This window comes from Pelophylax lessonae (genome assembly GCF_965119305.1).
Source record: "Pelophylax lessonae genome assembly, chromosome: 6".
Classification (NCBI taxonomy): Eukaryota; Metazoa; Chordata; class Amphibia; order Anura; family Ranidae; genus Pelophylax; species Pelophylax lessonae.
In genome coordinates, this window is record NC_138773.1 from 165,786,815 (window position 1) to 165,811,968 (window position 25,154).

At 45.3% G+C, this 25,154-nt stretch overlaps 1 protein-coding gene across 1 annotated transcript in view; it reads right to left on the reverse strand.

Annotated features, from left to right (window-relative positions):
- The window catches only part of ALG1 (ALG1 chitobiosyldiphosphodolichol beta-mannosyltransferase), a 66,813-nt gene extending 42,225 nt beyond the window's left edge, over nucleotides 1–24,588 (reverse strand). The window contains exons 1-6 of the mRNA XM_082261385.1: nucleotides 24,265–24,588; nucleotides 17,317–17,394; nucleotides 16,230–16,333; nucleotides 13,858–14,006; nucleotides 11,520–11,609; nucleotides 5,977–6,087 (exon numbers count right to left, since the gene is read on the reverse strand). Of these exons, the coding sequence (XP_082117511.1) occupies nucleotides 5,977–6,087; nucleotides 11,520–11,609; nucleotides 13,858–14,006; nucleotides 16,230–16,333; nucleotides 17,317–17,394; nucleotides 24,265–24,523 (791 nt within the window). The 5' untranslated portion in view covers nucleotides 24,524–24,588. The remainder of the gene's footprint in view (nucleotides 1–5,976; nucleotides 6,088–11,519; nucleotides 11,610–13,857; nucleotides 14,007–16,229; nucleotides 16,334–17,316; nucleotides 17,395–24,264) is intronic.
- Between the last annotated feature and the right edge of the window lie 566 nt (nucleotides 24,589–25,154).

Here is a 25,154-nt window from a genome sequence, read left to right on the forward strand (position 1 = left end):
CTACAAGAAATATTTTATTGGGAGTACTGAGAACATTTTTAAGAGACACAGTAAGTCTTGTACTGTCAGGAAATTCCTCGGACATTCAAGTGCCTTGCACTAGCATGGTTCCCAGGGCATCTCCCCAGCCTGGCAGGCTGGCATCTGTGATAAGTATCTTCCAGAAGACAAGACCTGCCTGACTCCAGGGCTAGATTCCTGAGCTACCAAGCCAACTCCAGTGCAAAATAAATGAGTTTGTTTAAGGAGTGAACTGACTTATGCCATGTATTGCGGGGGTCTGGAGTGCAACTGCAGGGCTCTCATACAGATGGGAAGAGTTAGGACTAATCCTGAAGAGTCTATGAGAGAGGGGTTTAAAGTTTTTCCCTATGTCCTTCATCCAAAGAATTGCCTGTTGGGCGTGTTCGGTGACCTGTTGGTTTCGGGCTGCGTCAAACGCTTGCTTCGCATCCTGTATTTTTATGCTAAGAAGGCTATTCTTCTGTGCTGCAAGGGCCCTACGGGACCTACGATTGCTACCTGGCTTCAATTGATTAATGGCTGCCTTCCCCTTTATAAACTTACCTTTGAGTTGCGAGGTCATCCGCACCTGTTTGATAAAATTTGGCATGGCTGGATATCCAGTCCTCTCACTCTACCTCCTCCGAGCTCTGTAGAGACGAGTTCACCTTCTGCTACCCCGGAATACCCAGGAATTATAACTGCCGTTCCAAGTATTGAGTGCAACATATTTTTTCTTGAGTATTGACTTGTACTTCTTGTCTTGTTAATTTACAGCTTATCCAATCTTATTGGTCCGGGGGGGGGGGGGGTGTGGCCGGGGAGTATCAGCAATCTAGGTAATACTTGTTAAACATTGACCTGTTTTGTTTCCCTTCTTTGTCAAGAAGGTCTTGTTTTCTGTTGGTTTGTTGTATTTGTCTGTTTGTTTGAAATCTCAATAAAAATATCTTTAAAAAAAAAAAAAAGTTTTCCCTGTGGTAGAAAAAAATTTGGCTTGAGCTGTATCTATGACTATACCCAGATATTCTAAGTGAGGGATCTGTTTTAGCACATATTTTTGAAGGTTCAGGATCCGACCAAACCTTTGCATGTCTGGAACGGCTCTGGCTACATTATCTGCCAGATTCCATGCCAACTGCAGAAGATCATCTAGGTTTTCAACAGTAGGAAAGCCCTGAGAGCACAGTAAAGCTGGCACCTTGGTGAAAATCTGGAGTGCAGAAGATAGGCCAAATTGCAGTGCCACAAACTGGAAATCAAGAAGAGCCACTGCAAAGTGATTGGATTGCTACTGCACTGGATAAGGAAAGACTTGCAAGTATGTGTTCTTGATGTCCACAGAGGCTAGAACGTCTCTGTTTAAAAAAGGGACATACCTAGTAGATTCCATACAATCTTTTTCTGTGCATAGCTGAAGACTGAGATTCAAGATGGGGTAGATGCCCCACACACAAGTATCTTAAGTGCAGTCTCTTCAAGACTCTGCAAAGCCTAACAGATGTCCCCCAACTTTGGAAAGTGGACGGATATCCTCATGGTGAAGACAACTTCTCTGACAGTTTAGGGGACTTGGAAGCCAAATATTTGCCTGCAGACTGGGTGTTAGATTTGATTCTGGAGTTTGAGGGCTTTTTCTTAGCCTTGGTTAAGGGGTGAGTCTTCCCAGAGTAGTACTCTTGCCACCGCTGGCATCTTTGATGGGGGGAATTCAGGGCAGCTCTGAAAAGGCATTTTTCCTACGAAGATCGTACAAAGCAAGTGCTTTTTACATGCAGGCTCTCCACAGCAAAACTATTTACCCAAAGAGTCCTACTCATGTTAACTGAAATGAAACTCATTTAGAAAATAAGGCGGGAGACCTCCAGCAATCCATCAACACTGTAGCTTAAGGCCACAGGCATTAGTTCTAAATCATCCATGACCAAGGGATCAACTGCTATAATGATCAGATCCCCATTAAACAGCCACAGTTGAGAGGTTGCAATTCAGGACTTATCATGGAGAATAGAACTCTAGAACAGGCCTCCAATCTCTTGTTTGTGGAGTAGTAAAGAGAAAAAAAAAAAAACACACCTGCAATCCCTCTCTACTCCTATTCTACCGAGATGGTGGATATTATATTAGTATAGGATACGGTTAAATTTTTTAGAGGGGGCAGCCCACTTTTTAACAAAATCTTTATGAAATGATCACAAGGCTGAAAGGCTGATAAATATTTAAGAGGTACAAAAATCCTATAATCGATGCTTCCAGTGTCGATAAAGGAAGACCAGAGTGCTCTTGAGCCCTCTAAAGAATCCTAGACTAGGGAAAATGATGGTCAAAGCTACAGGCCGATTAATTGGTTTTAAAGTGGTGCACAATGCTTTAAGAGCTTAAAACAAACTCTATTTGGCAGTGATGGCAGAGGACTCCTCAGATGAAGGTTTGTCTGTCCAGGACTGGAGAGACTCAGCATCAGACATCAAAGTCTCAAAGACTGTGGGCAGATCAGATAGAGATTATACAGGAGAAAGCACAGGAGCACGCTTAAGGCCTGTGATAGGAGTCTAATAAACATTAGTGCTATTTGTCTATAAAATCCTGCATAACTGCAGCCAAATCTCCACCGGATAAAGCAGCAAAGGTGGCAATGCCTGAATGACCTAGGGGAAACTTTGAAGATGGCAAAAACTCTAGCTGGGAACTAAAATTCCAGGCCACAGTGATGGTCATTATCAGCGGGCACGGTGCAGGCAGCAGAGTTGTTATTGGAGTGTGAGCTGGAGGCACCTGGTACAGCAGAATCGGCAACTCTGTGTAGAATCAGACAGGTTAACCACTTGAGCTCCGGAAGGTTTTATCCCCTTCCTGACCAGGCAATTTTTTTAGATACGGCACTGCGTTACTTTAACTGACAATTGCGGGGTCGTGCGACGTTGTACCCAAATAAAATTGATGTCCCTTTTTTTCCCCCAAATAAATACAAATATAGCTTTCTTCTGGTGGCATTTGATCACCTCTCCAGTTTTCATTTTTTGTGCTATAAATCAGTGGTCCTCAACCCTGGCCTACAGGGCCCACTAACAGGCCAGGTTTTCAAGATAACTGAAATACATCCCAGGTGATATCATTTGCTGCTCAGTGATTGCAGTACTCTAGTCTGCATCTCCCCAAGGTAATACTTAAAATCTGACCTGTTAGTGGGCCCTGAGGCCTGTGTGGATGCGAGTTCAGCCATACAATTTGTATGGCTGAATTTGCAGCACATCCGCAGCAAAATTGCACATGAGGCATTTTTTGAGCCGCCTCAGAATCGGATCGCACAGTGGTTCACACTTGTGCGATCCTATTCTGTGCGAATTTGCAGATCGCACTGCGATATGCGATCGCAACTGGGGGTGTCGTTAACTTTTAATTGACACCCCCTGCGTATTGCATATGGCAGCGGGAACTGCCAGATTTGCGGATGCGATGCGGGAACATGCTGCATATTCGCAGCGTTCCCGCATTGCACAAGTGTGAACCGCCACTAAAACATACCCAATAAATAAAAAAGAAAAAAAAAAGAAAATGGAAACAAAATTTAATTTTTTCGTCAGTTTAGGCCAATATGTATTCTGCTACATATTTCTAGTAAAAATAAAATCCTAATAGGTTTATATTGATTGGTTTGTACAAAAGTTGTAGTGTCCACAAACTATGAGGTATTTTTATTTATTTTATTTGCTAGTAATGGCAGCGATCAGCAACTTATAGTGGGACTGCTATATTGCGGTGGACAAATCGACACCTAACTGATACTTTTTGGGGACCAGTAACACTAATACAGTGATCAATGCTAAAAAATATGCACTGTCACAGTGTACCAATGACACTGGTAGGGAAGGGGTTAACATCAGGGGCGATCAAAGGGTTAACTGTGTGCCTAGGTTGTGCTTACTGTGGGGGAGGTGCTTTGACTAGGAAAAGCCAGGGATCCGCGTTCCTGCTTAGCAGAAACATAGGATCTGTGCCTTACCTTCTGGCAGAACAACAATCTGCCTTGTTTACATAGGCAGATTGTCGTCCGGCCTGTGCCCTATATAATTGCTGGGTGCCGGCAGACATCGAGTATGGGGTACACGCTGCTTGGCTCGCGCTGTGTAGAATCACAGTGGTAGGGGATCGCTGGCGACACGCAAATGACCCAGACCTGTGAGTTTTAGATCACATACTAGGTATGGGATCTGGCACAGAGGGCCCACCCTGCAGAATATATGTGCGGTGGACGATCCGCAAGTGGTTATACTGCAGGGTGCAACACAAATTAGGTCACCGTATGAGGCAGAGCCTCTGGTACTTAGCAATCCAGCTGCTTGGAAGCAGGTGTAGGGTCATATGGACAAAGTTTATCAGGTCACTGTATGTGGGCCGCAGAAATGGATCAAGAATCAGAGTTTCATGTGGCAGCGGGAAAGTGCTTACTCAATACTGAACATCAGGAAAAGAGCGCAGAAAAGTCATGTGTGACACACCCAGTTGATGTCAGTGCTCAGTCCTTCAGCATTAACCCGTTCCTCAGTAAAAATGATGGAAAGTGGGAAATGTTAAGGCATTCAGTGGTCCCAACAATGAGGCAGCTCCTGGAGATCGGCACAAACTGCCTGCTCCTCAAGTGAGTCTTTAGAGGCAAGACAAGTATTGTGTCACTGCTCCAGATGTGGGAAGCCCTCCACAACTAACTTTACCAGCACATGCAGGTCTGCAATGCACCCCAAGTGGAACCCTGTGTCTGAAAGTCACATTCCAGGTCTAGGTATGACAGACCAAAGTGAAGCTAGGGAAGAGCTGATCTGTGTTGCTGCATATACAGACAAGCTCAGCAGCAATATAGCAGGAATCTTAATTGAAGGTAAAAAAAAAAATAGCTGGTAGAAAGGGTAGACTTCCATCCTTCTAGGACACTAGCATAAAACTGAGGCAAGCTGAGAATAGGAGGGTTAGCTTTTGTCTTTTTTTTTTGTCAGTGTCCAATTCACCTATAGCCTGCAATATAGCCCAACGTACAAGACGTGTCCCTCCTCAAGGTGTCCCTCCTCAATGGGCAAGAAAGAAAATGAGAGAACACATAATTCAGCTTATTTCTTGGAATGCCTAAGAACTCAGATATTATAAGCAGTTACTACAACAGATACACAATTAGAATAAAGTTTTGCGTTTTCTATTTCTTCAAAGATTTTCACTATGTTACATGTTTATTTCAAGTCCATTTCAGGTGCAGTGCCAAGTTTAAACTACTGCTTTCACTTGCAGTTGTTGCAGACAAGAGTCACTTCCCTCCAACGTTTATAAAAGTTGCGCCATTATGTCAGCCACCTCCACTTTGAGAAAAATGTGAACCTCCCTGGGTGATCAATGCAGTATTTGCTACATTCAGTAGCAAAATTCCTACCCTTTGTTGCTCTAAAGTTTTCTATGTTTTTTAAACATGTCCTTTAAATACTGATTCTGAATGGAAAGACTGGTTCAATATAATCACCTGGCGCACTCTCCGTGTTCTATTGAGAAAAATTGCAGTGTTTGTATCCATTCAAAAGTATTTGACTCTTGGGGAGCATCTTGCAAAAAATGTATTTCCTATGGCAGGGGGTGCCTAAATTTTGACTTGGTGCAGACTATTGGGAAAAATCAGTGAGCCAATCACACAAGCAGGAAATTACATTTCTGGTTGGTGTACAGAACGCTTCCAGGCTGCCATACTGCACTGAATTTTACAGCAGCTGTAGATTACGACATGGCTTGTGTAGCATTTGTACATACAGTATATATGCTTTATATTTTTTCTTTGCTGCATTTTTTCACAAAAGTGGGAGTTACCCTTTAAGTATAGTTTAAATAGGATAGTAGGTTTATTGTGTGGCGTTTTCAACAGATATAATCAATGCAGTCCTTCTTAGTAAATGAAAACATAACTTTATAATTTGTACATCAGTTCTCTACCAAACTTACGGAGATCTGAATGGAGCATAGTCTTTTGCTAGCTTCATAAATAATTGATGCTGCAGCTCAACCGGAGTCTCTTTGAATATGGAAGCAGGTTTATCATAAAGAGTAATAGCTCTGCAAAAAACATTATCAATGAACAATTAAAAAAAAATATTGATGTGAAAGGCAAAGGTTTTTTTTTTTTCTAACATACAAGTAAATAAATACATTTGCATGCACTGAATAATAAAGACTACAGAAGCAGCAGAATACAGTAATGTGTGACGTTGCCAAGTGACAACATCCTAAAATTATGATTCTAATAGCACTGCAATGCCCTCTGATTTAATTAAACACAGGATATGTCATCAGTAGAAATGTACAATTTATCTAAAAATGGGAGGATGGGTACATATGGAACAAATCCACCCTCACATCATTCTTGGTCATTATTTTGCTTATATTTCCTATTTTTAGAAGTATGTCCTAATAAATAGTTGCAGCATGAAAAAGAGTGTAGCAGAAAACAGAGCGGATCTGAAGTATTTTTTCAACAGCAGTTCTAGAAATGTAAAAATCGCAAAATATAAAGAGATCTGAAGTTGCCACTATAGAAAGCATTGTAGCATGATAAATATAACAGAAATCGCCACAGGGGCTGCCAAAACCTCACCCCCACCCCCTTTCTTGCCAGGCTTCCTTAAGAAATCGCACTGAAGACTGGATCGTGACAATATCACGTTGTGGATTGGAATTTGTGGAAGGGAAATGATTGCTGGGTGTCAGGAATGGCCAAGTGTCAAAACATGCAAACAGTTTGTGTTCACAAAGATCCTAGCTCCAGTATTGGCCCAGAAGCCTCCCTTTGAAAATCTTCGGGAGATTCCCCTGCTTGCGCTGTCCCAAGAGGTGGCTTTTTGGTGGCTATCAACTCTGCGCGCAGGGTGTAAGAGCTGGCAGCATTATCCTCTTGTTCTCCTTTCCAGGTGATTAACAGAGATAAGGTGGTTCTTCACCCCTGTCTGTCGTTCCTTCCAAAGGTTGTCTCTGCTTTTCATTTGAATGAAGACATTGTGTTGCCTTCCCTGTGTTCCAGGCCTTAACATCCAAAGGAAATTGCCTTGTATGCCTTGGATGTGGTCTGGGCAATTAGGGTGCACCTGGCAGCTACGGAATATTTCAGGAAGTCAGACCCTCTCTTTCTGCTCACGAATGGGCCTCGTAAAGGGTTGTCCGCTTTCTCTGCGACCATTTCCAGATGAACCAGACAGACCATGATTCAGGCCTATTCCATCAAGGGTCAGGTTCCTACTTTCCCTGTTAAGGCGCACTCTTTTCGGGCGCTCAGTGCCTCCTGGGTTTTCAGTCATCAGGTGTCAGTGAAACCTTCCCTGAGAAGAAGCCTCCAAGGAGCGTCAGTGGCAAGCCTGACCAGGTTGGCGTACCAAGCTTGGAGAGGCCAGTCCGGAGCCACGAGAAAGACCAAAATCCCTGCCGCCTCAATCCTGCGATGGATTCTTGGCAGCAACTGGAGAGGAGGAAAGGCAGACAGCAGCTGACCCTGACCTTGGCCCATCTGCGAGCACTCTCGCATGACCATGCCGGCGTCAGCCTTGCACAGGTGACCACGCCAAACATCTCAGCATCGAACATGTTGAACCTAGCGAATGTTCTTGCCCAAGACAGAACCCATGGTGCCACCACTGCACCCGTCAAATGGTCCCGGGAGCAGGCCACAACCTCTGCACTATCCTGTAGATGCGATGCCAACAAGCCCATGTCCAGAGTGCCCCCAAACGAAGGCACAACTGCTGGCACGACTCCGGATAAAAGGGACCATTGCCCTGCATTCAGGGCCTGTTGACTGAGGCAAACCGCCTACCAATTGTGTGGTTTCCCCCCTGGAAAGGGAATAGCAGATAGAGCCGGAACAAGGCACTCTGCCCAATGAAGAAACATTCCTTCCAAGGCAGCAAGGACACTTTTGGTGCCCCCATGGTGAATGACACAAGCCACGGTCGCGGCGTAGTCAACTGAATGTGCCCTGGACAGCTGCAGGTGCCCGATCCAGTGAACTAGGCAAAGCTGGATCGCTCTCAGCCCCAGGACAATAAGCGGTACTGGATCCTCCAGGGACCATACTCCCGAAGCAGAAAACCTCCCGAGGACTCCTCCCCACCCAGACAAGCTTGCATCCGTGCTGACAATTGTCCAGTAGACGGGGAGGAAGGATTCCAGAGCAAGACTCCCCGGGCATCCGGCCCAGCCGGATCCGCAAGTCCAGAGAGTTTGGATTCCAGTCGCCTTAGAGAAGGATTGCCTCCTGGGGGGATCCCCAAGAGGGATTGAGCGAAAGGGACCGTCTTGAAAAACAACACAATCAGTCCCAGAACTTGCATGCAGGTCCAAAGGGAAGACCATGTGCGGAACAGCAACAGTCGACCGCAGTCTAAAGTGCCAAGAGTTTTGCCCCCGGAGGGAGAAACACCCTGACCGAGGACGAGTCCAAAGTCAGACTCAGAAAGTCCAGTCTCATGGAAGGGACCAGGGATGATTTCTGAAGGTTCAGAACCCATCTGAATTCCACCAGAGTCCTCACGGTGACAACCAACTTCATTGTCAGCACCATAGGGGGACTCCAAACGGAAAAGCAGAGCAGCCAGGAAACCAGGGCCAATACGCCCCACTGCCGCAACAGCGCCAGGACCGGAGCCAGCACCGTCGTGAAGACCCTAGCAGCATAAGCCAAACCAAAGGGTAACCCCACAAACCAAGAGATCCTTCCCTACGGCAAAAAAACGGACATTTGTAGCTTTACAGAACATAACAGGACGTGAAGGTAGGCAGCTTGATGTCTTGGGAGGCCAGGAAGCCCCCTGATGTAGAGAAGTCACCACCGTGTGAACCAATACACACTTGAATTTGTGATCTGCACAGGCCTGTCAAAGGACCAGTAGGTCCAGCTTGTTGAACCATAGCCTGAACTGCCCCACAGAGCACCTGTTGCCCCCTGGATAAGCGATACGGAGACAGCCTTACATTGGAAGGGAAAAACCTTACTGGAAATAAACGGATCGAAACTTGATCATGCAACTGGACCGCATGACCTCCTGAACCCAGTCAGCCTGGAATCCGGGCCAGCCGCAGGTCCTTCGACCCCCTAGATGGGAGAGGAAGCACCTTCAGGCCGAGTAGGCCTTGTCCGCGGGTCTGGAAAAAACCAAACCCATGTACGCCAGACCAGGGTCGTCTGGAACCCACGCGGAAGTCTGGAAAGACTTTGCCACAGCGACTGTCCCCGAGGGACGAAGAAACTGTTTGTGAGCCGAAAAGGGAGGAACCCTCTTCTGCGACGAAGGCCCTCACCCTTGACAGCCTGTGTCATTCAGGGCAGCGCCAAACAGGCGATCCCCCTGATAGGGGAGATCCATTAGGACCTTCTTAGAAGTTTGATCCACAGACCAACACTCTGGTCAAGTAGACTCCAGTCAACCACCGCCGAAAACGACAAGGTGACTATACAAGGGAGCCTCGACCAGTGCGTCATCGCAAACAAAATGCAGCCCCTGCGCCAGCTGGTCCAACAGCTCCCCCAGGGCAAGAGAGACATGCCCCAAACCCAGTCACGGTGTTGGGACTCCGCCCATGAGGCAGAGTCTGCGTGGCAAGGGCAAACAAACACTGTTCCCAGTGCAGCTACGCCAGGGAGCACAGAGCGCAGGCCACAGCCCATGCCATCCTATCCCCCAAGTCCTTAAAGGACGGGGATTCCTCCACTGGAACAGTAGTCCCATTCAGCTAGAGACCGTACGTCCACCAAAGGCGGAAACAGTCCTCTGTACCAGATATTCCCCAAAAGGGCAACAGCTAACAGCCGTTTAGTAACCCCAGGGGAACGTCTCAGACGGTCCCCTCCTACATGAGCAGCCAGCAAAATGAGCAGCTCCTGGTGGCATGCGAGTGCCAGATGCCACCTGCGCCCTAGGCGCAGCCGCCACTGCGACCCCCAAATTGCAGGGTGCCACGCACCGAAAACAGACAGTGCATCCACCAGCGCTTGTCGCGGCAGGGGAGGTGGAAATGTCATCCTCATCATATGAGGAGACAGGGCGCGAGGCAACAAACCCGGCAGGGAGGCCCACGTCTGCGGCGACTGAGCCAGACTCAGACTCCGAGACATCAGATGAGGCAGGGGTAGGTGAAGAAACGTTTTAGCGCACCTACCACCACCCCCCGGGCCCACATGCGTCTCGAACTGCCGAAAAGGCATTGACGGACATGGCTTGCAGGGTCCATACTGAACCTGAGGAAACCGCAAGCCAATTAAAAATGAAAAAAAAATGAAAACATTTTTTTTTCTAAACGGCCCCACAGCGCTACAGCGCCCCCCCCCCCCCCGGAGGTCAGGCACGCGCTAATGGACAGAGAGGGAGAGACCACCCTCAAGACTCACTGTCCTTCAGGCACTCCCACCGGCCTTCACAGCAAAAAATCTACAGCAAAATGGCCAAAAAATGGGTTTACCAAGATGGCCGCCTCCAGAGAAGCAGACAGAGGCTACAACAAAATGGCGGCCCGCCCGAAAATTGCAGTTATCGGGACCCACAGGGGGACCTCCCAAACGCCCATCCACACCATCCACTTCAGAAGAACCCAAGCAAGGCCCCCCCCCGCATGATCATTGAGCACCGCGGACAGTGCACTGCCCCAGGTCCCCATGCGGCCTGCACACTAGGCCCCAGGCTCAGGCAGGCCCAAACAGTCCCCCATGTGTGGGAAGGGGTGTGGGAAGGGGGGGGGAGAGGAGGGGGTTCACAATAGGGCAGAGGGAAACCCAGGAGTGTGATGGTCCAACCGTCCCAGGGAGAGGGCCCGTGTCCACCCCAAAATCCGCCAGGGAAGGTGGGGGAACATTTACTCACCATATCGGGAACACAGGCGGGCACCATCTCTTGACAGGACCCCATGCCACCGGAGTAGGGGGGCTGTCGGCCAAATAGGAACGCTGCGACATAAGCATGGACCCTGTCGTGTGCGTCCTGGCGAAACGTTTAACTCGTGGGGCCAGTCCCCGTCCAGTGGGACTATGTCTCCGCCGACCCAGCGCGGAGCACTCGCTGGCCAGACTGGGGTGACCACTGGATATGGGGTCCAGTCCAGTCGCCCAGCCCAGCATAATTGCTTGAAGATCTCACAGAGAAAAAAAGGCTAGCTAAAAAAATATACGTAAAAAAATACTTTTATGCCAGGACCAGAGATCCCAGCAAGGAACTAGGTCCTTACTCTTTACTAGGCAGAAAAAAAAACTGACATCCTGACATCCTATGCAGGAAGAGAGAGGGTGTACCATAGGTGTAGCCAGAACTTTTTCCTGCCTAGTGTCCTACTCCTGTAGGGGGCAGTATAACCACTGATATGAATCAGAGAGAACTGCGTCCGTCAATGAACGATAGAGAAAAATCAGTTTGTACAATACAGCGTCTTGGAAAAATATAGGATATATTTATGTATTTGGTAATTTTAATATAAATCGGCAAAAATCATACTCATCTGTTCAACAGCCTTACTTTATCTTCCAGTTAATCATCAAATCGTCTTTCATTGCATTTGTCACACAGAAGTTGTAATCTGAAAGTTTGCCAAATACTTTCTCATACCTGTAACAGAAAAAGGGATACAGCAAATAGAGACTTAATGCTAAACTCTAAAATTTATTAAAAAAAAAAAAAAAAAAGAAGAAAAGCCCTTGCAATGGGGCCTCCCCACACTGCAATGGTTAACTGCTCATTAGGTCTAGGAGTAGAGAAACAGGCCCCATTCACACTTGCAAATGGGGCCATGTGCGATTACATAAGGGAACTCCAGTAGGGGTTCTTGGCGATTAGTTGCTTGAGATACTTCCATTGAAAGCAATAGGAGGCTGACAGCTTTTGCAGCTAATCACTGCCACTCATGTAATTACTCGTGGAACGGCTGCGTGCAAGTGATCGGTCCTTAATGCAGACAGTCTGCGTCCAGGGCTAATTTCTAATTGACAGTTGCTCCATGAGTGATTACATGGGCGTGGTCTTGATTAGCTGCAGGAGCCATCAACCACCTATTGCTTTCATTGTGTCTGCACCCCCCCAGAGCTAATTGCCAGAAACCCATGCTACGGGTCCTGCATGTAATCACACACAGCCCCATTTGCAAGTGTGAAGAGGTCCATAAGCTGCAATACATCCCTTATCCCTCACCCCAGCATGCTTCTGGCACTCCTTTTCTCTCCAGTGCTTTGGATATGGGAGGGTCCTTGTGTACAATGCAGTTGACAGGTTACAGTGCAACTACTGGCCAGAGCGCCAAGGAGAAGAGGCTTTGAGGGATGGTTTGCACAGTGTAGTGGAAGCATGCAGAAGCAATTGTTACAGCTTTTTCCATTTAGACCTAACAAGCGGCAATCCTTGCAGCGCAGAGAGTTCTCCTGCAAGGGTATTTTTAAGAAAATTCCTGGAATTTAGCTTTAAAAAATAACTGATATAAATCAATAAATATCTCCTTAGGGATTTACACAATCTTCACCTTAAGGATTCACACAATCTTAAAACTCCATTATTTTTTCAAGTGTTAGTGCCATTTCACACTTCCGCGTGTGCGGCGATCGCATGTAATATCGGAGCGCACTGCTCCTTCATTACATGCGATCGGATGTGCAGTGCGAATTCAGCCATACACTTTGTATGGCTAAATTCGCACTGCACCCGCACAAAAGTCGCACATGACCCTTTTTTTCAGCCGCATCAGGATCGGATCGCACAGTGGTTCACACTTGTGCGATCCGATTCTGTGCAAACTGTCAGATAGCACTGCGATATGCAATCAAACTGGGGGTGTCGTTAACATTTAATTGACACCCCCTGCGTATCGCATATGGCAGTGTGAACTCGCAGCCTTCCCGCATCGCACAAGTGTGACCCGGCAATCAAGGTGGAAATACCTAAAAATGCTGTCAGTTTTGTTTGTTTTTGTTTCTTTTTATTGTTGCTTACTGTCTGTTTTACTTGGGACACAAACAGGAACAAAGCCTGACAAAGGTTCGAACACTATCACAAGGAAGCAGGGAAAAAACACCAAAATGTAATACAAACAGCAATAAACCAAACTGACAGAGAGGCTTTAAAGAGGTTGTAAACTCGTTTGATTTTTTTTTTTTTTTTTACACCCTGCAAAAGAAAGACATAATGAGCTAGTATGCATCGCATATTAGCTCATTATGCAATACTTACCTCAGAACGAGCCCCCGCCGTGCCGCTCACTCACCTCTATGACGGGCGACATGTCTAGTCGCCCGTCTTCCGGGATCGCGGCATCCGGCCATCTGATTGGCCGGAGCCGCGGTGACGTCACTCCCGCGCACGCGCGCGGGAGCCGACAGTCACGGCACGGGGCTCTGAAGGAACGGCACGATCGGCCGTTCCTTCAGAGCGCATGCGCCAGTGACGTCACTGGCGACATGTAAGGTAAATATCTCCTAAACGGTACATGTTTAGGAGATATTTACAGTACCTATAGGTAAGTCTTATCATAGGCTTGCCTATAGGTACAAGTTGTAGAGGAGGGTTTACTTCCTCTTTAACCACTCTTAATTGCAATGTAACCCAAGGGGAAAAAAAGCGCTTTAGCTTGAGTTCTAGTTTAACAGCTCAGGGAATGTATAGTGCTACTGTACATATCTTATTTACTGATTAAAAAAAAAAAAAGCTTATTTATTTAGAATTTAAACAAATATGGTAAGATTATCCAAGCTCCTTTATGTTATTAGAATACTTTTACAATAATTAGGTTGTTGGTAAACTTGTGTGTATAGTCAACATAATTTTTAGGGAAAAGATTTGTCCTAGATTCAAAATATGTTTGAAAACATACCATTTTGCAATTAGCAGGATTGGATGTCCGGGTTTGTGTGTCAGACTCATGATTGTATACCCATAATTGTGCCAGTCAATTATTAGCTTGCATCTTCTAAGACAGCAGAAGGCCCACGTAACCGCAATGCTAGGTAAACCTGGTGGATTCTACCTTAAAAAAATAAATAAAAATATTATATAAAAACACTCTGAGACTGTACCTATATTATACACAAAAAAAGGACAACATAGAAGATATTAGCATATTAGCGGGGTCATACCATCAGCACCGTTATCTGCATCGGAAGTGGTGTAGAAGGAGAGGGCCCTGCACATTACGTGACCAGCAAAAAAGTTCAACAATACATGTTGAGAGGGATAAGGATGGCAATTTAAAAAAATTGTCCATAGAAATCATCAAACAATTAACCCCTAAACTACACGCAAACAGCCACACACAGGTGGATAAAATACATATATGGGAGATAATTTCCTTTTACAATGGTTTTTATTAGAACTTTTCAACAACAACATAAAAGTGTAGTACAGTACAGAAACCATTCTTTGGTCCAGTGTATTACAAAGAACTGGGTACATACCAAAAAAAAAAAATGGCAAGGCTAAACAGCCCAATGACTCTCGCTGATGACGCTAATGACATAGTTGGAACAGTAGACAATATACCTGAATATCATATTCACCATTCCCAATAGGGGGAAGTGCTGAATAAGAGAGATAAATGAGAAGTAATAATAAACACAGGGCATTCTGTGTTTAACTTAGAAGATATTATTAATTGCAGCCTGCTCACTTACATGGACTCCTGCGAGCCCTTCAGTTTTATTTAGTGATTTAGTGACTAGGACAAAAAATGGCTTAGAAGTTAATTCATCTTGTAAAAGCGAGAAGGAGGAAGTCATTGGGGAGGAGGAGGGGGGGTATAGAGAGGAAAAAAAAAACCCAGTAGAGAAAGATGAGAAAAGAAAAAAGGAGAGAGTTTTAGTGTCCAAGTACCAGGATGTGACCCTCCCACGTAGGGTGCCAGTGTCTCTCCATCCAGATCAGGTGAATTCTGACAGGTATTTCATCCAGGGATTCCATGTTTTCTCAAAGTAGGCCAGCTTGTCCTGAAGGATAGCCACTATACATTTATTGATCAGGATTCATGTCAATTTTGCCTTTAGGAGATCAAAGGGGACCATGGGAGATCTCCAGGATCACTCAATGGATATCCTAGCTTCCATGAAAATCAATGCGATTAGGTGTCTGACGTATCCCGGGATCTCCTTCACTGACCTCCCCAAGAGCCTGCTGTGGAGACTTTGTTAGATTTACTTGAGTGAGGGAATAGGTAAAAAATTGTATGTGCAAATCCAAAAACCGCCTTACTTTGCCAGGTGTGGAGGACCGTTCCCTCCTGGCGGCAACCATGAAAGCACCTGGAGGAGGTCCCCTGGACAGCGGACGCCATGGAAAATATTTTTCCCAGCAATAGGATTGTAGCTCTGTCCATCCATTACGGATATTTACATAACACAGCCTAGTGTATGACACCACTTACATTTAAGGAATACAAGTGTCCTCTCCCATACCCATTGTTCTAACTGAATAGAAAAAGAACAGAACAATGAGGTCACTCCTGTTTTCCCTGCTCTATCCTCTTATCACAACGTTCCTCATTAACACGTTTGCATGTGGCACACCTGAACAGCTCCCAGTCCTGTTTCTGCTGCATAAGGGATTGCAAAATTCCCTGCTCCATATTAAATAATACTTTTAAATGATGTAATAATGAATACAGAGTTGCCCTAAAATTTTACTTTAAATTGTTTAACTTTTTAAATCAGCAAGAGGGACAGTCCTTACAATAAATGGAAAGTGTCCTTTGTGCTGGTGGCTGCTCTTTAGTCCCCTGCCCCCCCCCCCCCCCCAATATAACCCTGCAGTGTTAATCTTCTGATGCGGTGGGGGGTAATATGAGCCCTTGGACCTGTCATAAGCACTTGAAGACTATGCAAGCCCTTTCTGAACCCCTCCTCTTAAAAAAAGCTGTACTATAGCTTCCTACAGAGAGAAGGAGGCAGACCTTTCATTCATCCTCTTATCCTCCATTCATAGAGCACCTTTCATTGCTTGAAGCTACAGTACCGCTTCTATGAATAGAGGGAAGAAAAGGGTAGGAATTGTCCACATGCCTGACAAGTGCCTATAATAGATCCTGTGGCTTGTGTTAACACCTGAAGCACCAGGAGGTTACTGCTTCAGGAGTATGCAGGGGGAAAAAGACTAAAGATTTGAACAAAGTAAGCAGCCACCAGCACAAGGGACACTTCTCATTCAAAATAAGCACTGTCCCACTGGTTTACCCAAACATTTTCATATCACCTTTACCTGAAGAAGGATATAAGAGGGCGGATCAATTTTCATTAGTACCCAAAACAGCTGGATTGCTTGCACCATGACCTTTAAAACATACCGACATACCCTTGGACAAGCTAAAAAGCAAAAGATACGGTTATATATTAGAAAGTTTAAATGGAGACCAGCAAAATAGAACAAATTGATTACTCATCCAGAGGAAACATATCATTAGAGTAAAGGCCCGTACATACGCCGATCGTCGGCATACAAACGTCGGCGGACGAAAGATCTGCCGATTGTACGCTTGTTAGTATGGTGCCTCCGACAGCTGTCTGCGCACATTCTGCGGACAAGAGTCTTTCTTGCAAGCATTTAAATTTTTGTATGCCGACACCAGAACGGACGATTGTTCGCCAGTCAGTACAGAATTCTGCCGACAGACCGCAGATTTGCAAGACTGGGCATGCTCAGAAAAGAAAAAACACAGGGAAAGTTAACCATTACATGACATCACTTCTGCAGTCGGCTGTAGTTGGCGGACAAAATTCTTGGGCAGTCTTTGCACTTTTCAACAGACACCAACATCCCGGGGAGAAAAGACGAACGTTTGTATGCCGACGATCGGTACGTGTGTACGGGCCTTAAGGGCCCTTTCACATGGGCGTTCCGCATGTTCGCAAATCATCCTATTTTTTTGTGGGTGATATACGGACATAATGAATGTCTATGGGATTGCGGATGTCAGCGGATGACCATCCACTGACATCCGATTTTCTTCCTTTCAGTTCTGTTCTGTTTTTTGGAACGGAACAGAACCCTATTTTTCCTCCGTTTAAAAAACGGAAAGGAAGCAAAATCGGATGTCAGCGGTGTCACCCGCTGACATCCGCAATGCCCATAGACTTACATTATGTCCGTATATCATCCGCAAACGGATGGGATGATATGCGGACATACGGAGCGGATGACACAAGTGTCATCCGCTCCGTGTAAAAAAAAAAAAAAAGCACTGGAGCGGAAAAAAAAAAAACTGAACGGCCGTGTGAAAGAGCCCTACCAGTTTTAGCTGTATGGATAAGTTACAGTCCTTCAACACACTCATTCATGCAGGAATTACCTGCCATCCCTTTGAAGTCAGATATGTGTTGAATTTTTATTTTCTTGTTGTTCAAGACATCTTTGAGAGGATCGGTTTCTGTAAAAAAAGTGGGTAGTATACAGTTATTTTATTACTGGCACAGCTAATTGACATTTAAAAGCCATTATATCATGCACATTATAATGATCTGCGCAGTCTGCCTATGATAAGCTAAATCAAAAGGAAATCTTTTTAAGGCAATTTTTTTATTGGCAACTTTAAATACAGAACCATAGTTGCTTCTTTATGCCCCATAATTACAGGCCTAAACCAAACGTTGCGCCTTTTAGGTAGCACAGTGGAGAGTTGTTACCTTAGCCCCACCCAGCGAGTTTCGTCTACAGTAATAGAGGATTCCGTGGGACTAAGGTACTGTGACATCAGCACGCACAATAGGGGCGCCCACACACAGAGCAGGAAGTGTGATGAGCGGCGCTCAATTGTCTCTAACGCAGTCATGTTCCCAGTGCTGAGCAGTTTTTTTTTTTGAGTACAACTGAATTGCTTTATTGTGGTGGATTTCAAATAAAGATATTACTTCATGCTATGAGCCTTTTAACTTTTTTTTTTTTTTTTTTTTTGGGGGGGTGGTTAGACTTTTTTTGGGCAACAGAGTATCCTTTGTGGATGATATTTTGCTAATTTCTTTTAGGATATTTATACAGCTACTAGGATTGGAGGGTTGTTTAGGTAGAAGCGCAGAATTTTTTGACCCTGGGTTTTAAATATGTCTACCTTTGTTCATCTCCATTACATGAAGACTGATGGGCATAGTAGTTTGCAAGACAAAACAAAAGATTGACAAAAAGTGACAAGAAAAAAGTGACATTGCTTTGTACAGGCTTCCTGGCTTGCGGCTGTTTGCAAGAATCCATTCATTTTTGCCATGGGAATTTGCTGTTTACCCCAAATGCCAGTGTAAATTTAACCTTCAAATGGCTGAAAAGGCTGTAGGCTTTTATTTTCACGTATTCTACGCATAAAGATACAAAACGTTCACTTTGCAGCTCCCCCGTCTAATACTTACCTGAGTAATCCAGATCCAGCGATTTGTGTACGAGAGCAGCTGCTGTTCCAGCTCTCTGCCTCCTCATTGGCTTACAGACAGCAGCGGACACCATGGGCTCAATGACAACCAGTGAGGAGGCACCACCCCGCTCTGTGTGTCTTAACCCTCTATCCAAAATAATATTAAACAAAAAGGTTTTGTCTATAGTTCTACTTTCCCTCCAACTTATAAACAAGCCCCTTCATTCATCAGAAGTTTCTTCTATTACATGGTTGGTAAAGGAAGGGGGATGGGGGGGGGGGAGGGAGAGAGAGATTATCATTGGAAGTGAAAGTAAAGACAATCCCAAATTGTGGGTAGTCCCCAGAAAAGTAATAGAGGGGAAATCTTCCAATGGGGACACTAGTTCTGGGCTTGGGGGGCCCCCCCCAGCTGGTTCTCTTACACTGCTTAAACAAAATAAAAGGAACACTTTAGAGTATTGCATCAAGTCAATTACACTTCTGGGATAATGATCTGGTCAGATAAGTAGCACAGGGAGTTGTTAATCAGTTTCAGATGCTTGGTGTTAATGAAATCAGCAAGAGGTGCACTAGATGGGCAACATTGAGACAACCTCCAAAACCGGAATGGTTTTACAGGTGGGGGCCACTGGCTTTTTTTTCTCTACTCATCTTTTCCAACAGTTTTTCACTAGTTTTGTATTTGGCTAGGGTCAGTGTCACTACTGGTAGCCCGAGGCGATACCTGGACCTTATAGAGGTTGCACAGGCAGTACAACTCCTTCAGGATGGCACATCAATACGTGACATTGCCAGAAGGTTTGCTATGTCTCCCAGCACAGTCTCAAGAGAATGGAGGGGATTCCAGGAGACAGAAAGTTACTCTAGGAGAGCTGGACAGGGCCAAAGAAGGTCCTAAACCCATCAACAGGACCAGTATGGGCTTCTATGTGCAAGGAGGAACAGGATGAGCACTGCCAGAGCCCTACAAATTGACCTCCAGCAGATGACTGGTGTGAATGTCTCTGACCAAACAATCAGAAACAGACTAGTGAGCCCTGTGCTCACTACACGGCATCATGGAGCTCGATTGGTATTTCCCATTCAACACCAGAATTGGCAGGTCCGCCACTGGCACCCTCTGCTTTTCACAGAGGAGAGCAGGTCCACCCTGAACACATGTAATAGACGCAAAAAGGTCTGGAGAAGCCGTGGAGAACGTTATGCTGTCTGTTATATCGTTCAGCATGACCAGTTTGGTGGTGGGTCAGTGATGGTCTGGGAAGGCATATTCATGGAGGGATGAACAGACCCCTACAGGCTAGACAATGGCACCCTGACTGCCATTAGGTATAAGGATGAAATCCTTGGACCCATTGTCAGACCCTATGCTGGTGCAGTGGGTCCTAGGTTCCTCCTGGTGCATGACAATGCCCAATCTTATGTGGCGAGAGTATGCAGCCAGTTCCTGGAGGATGAAGGAACTCGTACCAATGAATGGCCCCCATGTTCGCTTGACCTAAATCCAATACAACACCTCTGGGACATTATGTTTCGGTCCATCCGACACCGCCAGGTTGCACCTCAGTCTGTTCAGGAGCTCAGTGATGTCCTGGTTCCGATCTGGGAGGAAATACCCAAGAACACCATCAGTTGTCTCATTAGTAGCATGCCCTGACTTTGTCAGGCATGCATACAAGCACATGGGCCATGCAAACTACTGAGTACCATTTTGAGTTCCTGCAATGAAATTTCAGCAAAATGGATTGGCCTGCTGCCTCATTTTTTCACTTTGATTTTTGGGGGGGTCTTTGAAATCAGCCCTCTGATGGAAATGAAAATTATCAACCTACAAACGATGTGGCATACTTTCATTCCTAACACATTACCCAGTCTATATCAGTATAGATATCCAGCATGATATTTTCCCCTTATGAGATCTGATGTGTTTTAAAAGTGTTCCTTTAATTTTTCTGAGCAGTGTAATTTGCAAGGATTTCTTCTCACTTCCTGTTTGGCTATGGAACAGAAAGTGAAGGGAAATATGGGACACAGATGGCAAAAAAAAAATCTGACAGGGGTTATAGCCCTCTATCCAAAATAATAACAAAAAAGTTGTGTGTATAGTTCTACTTTCTCCAGGGAGAATAAGTTTAATATCTGTAGTCGTTCCTCATAGCGGATATTCTTCAGCCTGGACTGTTTCCAGTTCAAGCACCTCTTTCCTGAAGACTGGTGACCAGAACTGGACAGCAGACTCAAGATGTGCCTGAACCAGAATTTTATAAAGTTGTACAATTCTAGTTTTATTTCTTGAATAAATACCATTTTCAATGCATGCTGGCCCTGCTTGCTGCAGCTTGGCATTGCATGCTATTCCATCCTCAATTTCCAGTTGCATCTGGCAGTGACACTCTTGGGGCTCATTTAAACGTAACGTTGGGGGGTGGTATAACCATGCGGTTAAATTGCCCCTAATCCCTATCCCCTTTAGCTGCTGGGGCAGCAGCAAAATGTGTAAATATGACGCAGCAGGAATTAAGCCCCACCAGGAGACCCGAGCGACCACGCGGCACGTGCGCCTGCTGTTCAGAGTCCCGAACTAAGCTAGATTCAGGTCCAATTGGGTCTCCGATGAAGTAACCCTGAAGCAACGTCACTTCTGGTTTATTCGGCTGATTTAAATAAAATTACAGTATTCAAAAACGTCAATTTGGCATTTTGAATACTTTTAAGTGCAAAGAAGGGATCTGGGGTCTACCATAAAGAGCACCTGCCACTGCCTATTACTGAAAAACAAAGAAAAGCGCCACTCTGAGTGCAGTAAACTCGGTACTTTATTAGCCATATACCATCATGGGTACTCACAAGATAAAAATTTGTAAAAACATGATAAATTCTTCAGATGATCGGTAGGTCCAAGGCCTCAGCGAGGGGGGGCTGTTGTGCTCCAGACGAATCCGTGGCTGACTGCAAGAGTCAGCGATATGCGGACCTAGGGGACACCAGCAGCGCCTTCGGCGGCGGACTTCCGGGTTGGGCGTGGAACGTGGGGCGTGATGACGTAGGCGACGCGTTGTCGGAGCATGCGCTCCTTCCTCTCCTCTCCTTCGAGAGGCCTGAGGAAGGAGCGCATGCTCCGACAACGCGTCGCCTACGTCATCACGCCCCACGTTCCACGCCCAACCCGGAAGTCCGCCGCCGAAGGCGCTGCTGGTGTCCCCTAGGTCCGCATATCGCTGACTCTTGCAGTCAGCCACGGATTCGTCTGGAGCACAACAGCCCCCCCTCGCTGAGGCCTTGGACCTACCGATCATCTGAAGAATTTATCATGTTTTTACAAATTTTTATCTTGTGAGTACCCATGATGGTATATGGCTAATAAAGTACCGAGTTTACTGCACTCAGAGTGGCGCTTTTCTTTGTTTTTCAGCATCCTGCAAGTTTTTCTTCTACACTTGAGATTAAGCTGCCTTCAGGAGAGCATAGACCGGTTTCATGTTTGGACTCCATGGACTCTTTTATAACATCTTTCAGGTCCGTTTAGTTTTTCCTTTGATTATTAGGAGCCCATTGAGGTTACTTTTCAGTCTGGTTGCGCCAGTCCTTTCATGTTTGTCACTGCCTATTACTGCATTTGCTGGTTTAATGATGTTTACATTCCTTGTGACAGCAATGAAAGTGATCAGATTTTTTTCTTTTAAAAGGAACAGTGAAAAATAATAAAATAAATAGGATTTTTTTTTTTAAGAGCCCCAGTGTGCTCGCGCCTCAAAGAAAATGCATACGTAAGTTGCGCCCGCAAATGTAAACTGGGTTCAAATCACACATGTGAGGTATCGCTGCAATTGTAAGGCTCCTTTCACACGGCCGCTCCGTGTGTCCGCAAATCATCCAATCCGTTTGCGGATGATTTGCGGACATAATGTAAGTGAATGGCACTGCGGGTGTCAGCGGAATACCACCCGCTGACACCCGATTTTCCTCCATTCAGTTCTGTTCCGTTTTTACAAATGGAACAGAACCCATTTTTTCTTCCGTGTAAAACACGGAAAGGAAGGAAAATCGGATGTCAGCGGTGTCATCCGCTGACATCCGCAGTGCCATATACTTACATTATGTCCGCATATCATCCGCAAACGGATGGGATGATATGCGGGCACACGGAGCGGATGACAGAAATGTCATCCGCTCCGTGGTAAAAAAAAAAAAAAAAGTCCCGCAGCGGACCTTTCACACGGAGCGGCCGTGTGAAAGGAGCCTTAGAGTGGGAGCAATAAGTCTAGCAAAAGACCTCCTCTGTAATTCTAAAATACATTTTTTTAAGTAGTTTGTCACTATTCCACGAGCGTGCGTAATTTTAACCGCTTGCCGACCGCCGCAAGTAGATTTACTGCGGTGGTCAGCCCCTGCCAGGCAGAGTGATGTTAATTAACGTCACTAGCCTGGGAGGGTCTGGGGAGCGAGCGCGCGCCCGCAGAGGCGCGCTCCCGCGCGGTCACGGACCCCCCCGCGCGTGTGACCAGCGGACCCGATGTCCGCCGGCCACTCGGCGATCATCGGGGGAGAGGGAGAATGTCAGGCAGCTTGTGTAAACAAGCTGCCTGTCATTCTCCTCCCTGTAAAGACACTGATCACTCGGATCTAGTATGTAGATCCGTTGATCAGTGTCCTTACAGCTAGAGCCACAGCCAATCACAGTAGAAACCACGCCCCTAGGGACACACACAGCCCCTCCCTCCCAAATAAAGTTAACCCCTTCACTGCCAGTGTATTTTTACAGTAACAGTGCATATGTATAGCACTGATTACTGTAGAAATGTCACTGGTAACCCCAAAAGTGTCAAAAATGTCAGTTAAGGGTCCGATCTGTCCGCCACAATGTCGCAGTACCGCAAAAAAAAAAAAATCGCAGATCACCACCATTACGCGCTAAAAAAAAAAAAACAACAAAAATGACAAAAATCTTTCCCTTTGTTAGTAAACGCGATAACTTTTGCGCAAACCAATCAAAATACGCTTTTTGCGATTTTTTTTACCAAACATAGGTAGGATAAAACAAATTGGCCAAAAATTTTAAAAAATTTTGATTTTTACATTTTTTTTTTTGGGGAATTTCATATAAAAAAAATTTGAAAAATATTGTTATTTTTGCAAAATTGTCGCTCTTTTTTTGTTTATAGCGCGTGATCAAAAAATCGCACAGGTGATCAAATACCACCAAAAGAAAGCTCTGTTTGTGGGAAAAAAAGGACGTCAAATTCGTTTAGGTACAGCGTCGCACGACCGCGCAATTGTCCGTTAAAGTCACGCAGTGCCGAATCGCAAAATACCCCCTGGTCTTTTAGCAGGAAAATCCTCCGGGGCTTAAGTGGTTAAAGCATAACATGTTAGATATTTATTTACTCAACATAACATCATCTTTCACATTATACAAAAATATTGGGCTGACTTTACTGTTTAGTTATTTTTAAATTCAGTGAAGTGTATTTTTTCCCCAAAAAAATTGCGTTTGAAAGACCGCTGTAGAAATATAATGTGACATAAAATATTGCAATGACCGCAATCTTATTCTCCAGAGTCTCTGCTAAAAAAAAATAATAAATAATATAATATATATATATATATATATTTTTATTGACATAGAACCCCCAAGGATTATATATATATATATATATATATATATAATCCTTGGGGGTTCTAAGTCAATTTTCTATCAAAAGACACTGATATTAACTTGTATTTAACGAATGTCAGAAACAGGCCTAGTTTTTAAGTGGTTAATAAAACATATACTGCTCAGGAAATGTAAATACAGTGTGTGTGTTATAGGGACTCTCCTGCATAGAAGCCAGGCAGACATAGCTATCCCACCTACACTCAGTCACTGACTCCACCCACGTTATCACTCCTTACCACGGAAGCCGGCCAGCGTGACGTCGAAGTCATTTCTAGCCAATGACAGCGCGTGATACGTCATCCGAGGGCTGCGGCCCACGTCGCCCAGAACCAGCACACACACCTGCCTGGGTCTTGCAGCCTGACAGAGCGGCGCGAGCACTAAGACCGTGCATAATGTCACTGCCAATACACAGAGCGAGCCCGAGACACAGGCCAACAACACTCCGGCTGTGCCCGATATAACTGCTAGGACTAGGGCTCGGGTAGCCGCCATATTGCTGCGCACATCGCTGCTGAGATACTGATTGCGGAAGAATATGTAAAGATGAGGGACCTGCACGGTCCCGCCCTCTGCGCTGATTGGCCGCCAGGCTCCCAGTATAAAGGATGGTGTGTGGGAAGATCATTTGTTAGAGCTATGACTGACTGGAGTTACCTGCTTTGGAGAAGGGGAAGGAGCATGGTGTTGTATGTGTTTTCCCTACAGACCTGCTAATGAACTAATAGGCTGGGGTCACATCTTTGCATGTATGGCTAATGCATTTTTGCGACGTTTTGCATTTTTAATGCGTTTTTCGGGAAGGGTTGATGTTACTAGGAGGAAGTGTCTGTTGTCATACCATAGCAAAACTTTGTGTACATGTAGTTTTCAAATAATTCCATGTTAGGCTGGCCATACACTATACAATTTTCTTGTTCAACTTTCCTTTAGATTTACCAAAACCATATAATATGAGGTCAAACCTAAACACTTTCAATTTGTATGCAATCAGGCAGGCCCTTGCACTACATAGTTTAAGGTAAATCTAAAGGACATTGAATAAGAAAATTGTATAGTGTATGGCCAGCCTAAGTCTATGGAGCTAAAAATACACCGCACTGCTTGTATAAAGGTCCCTGCACCT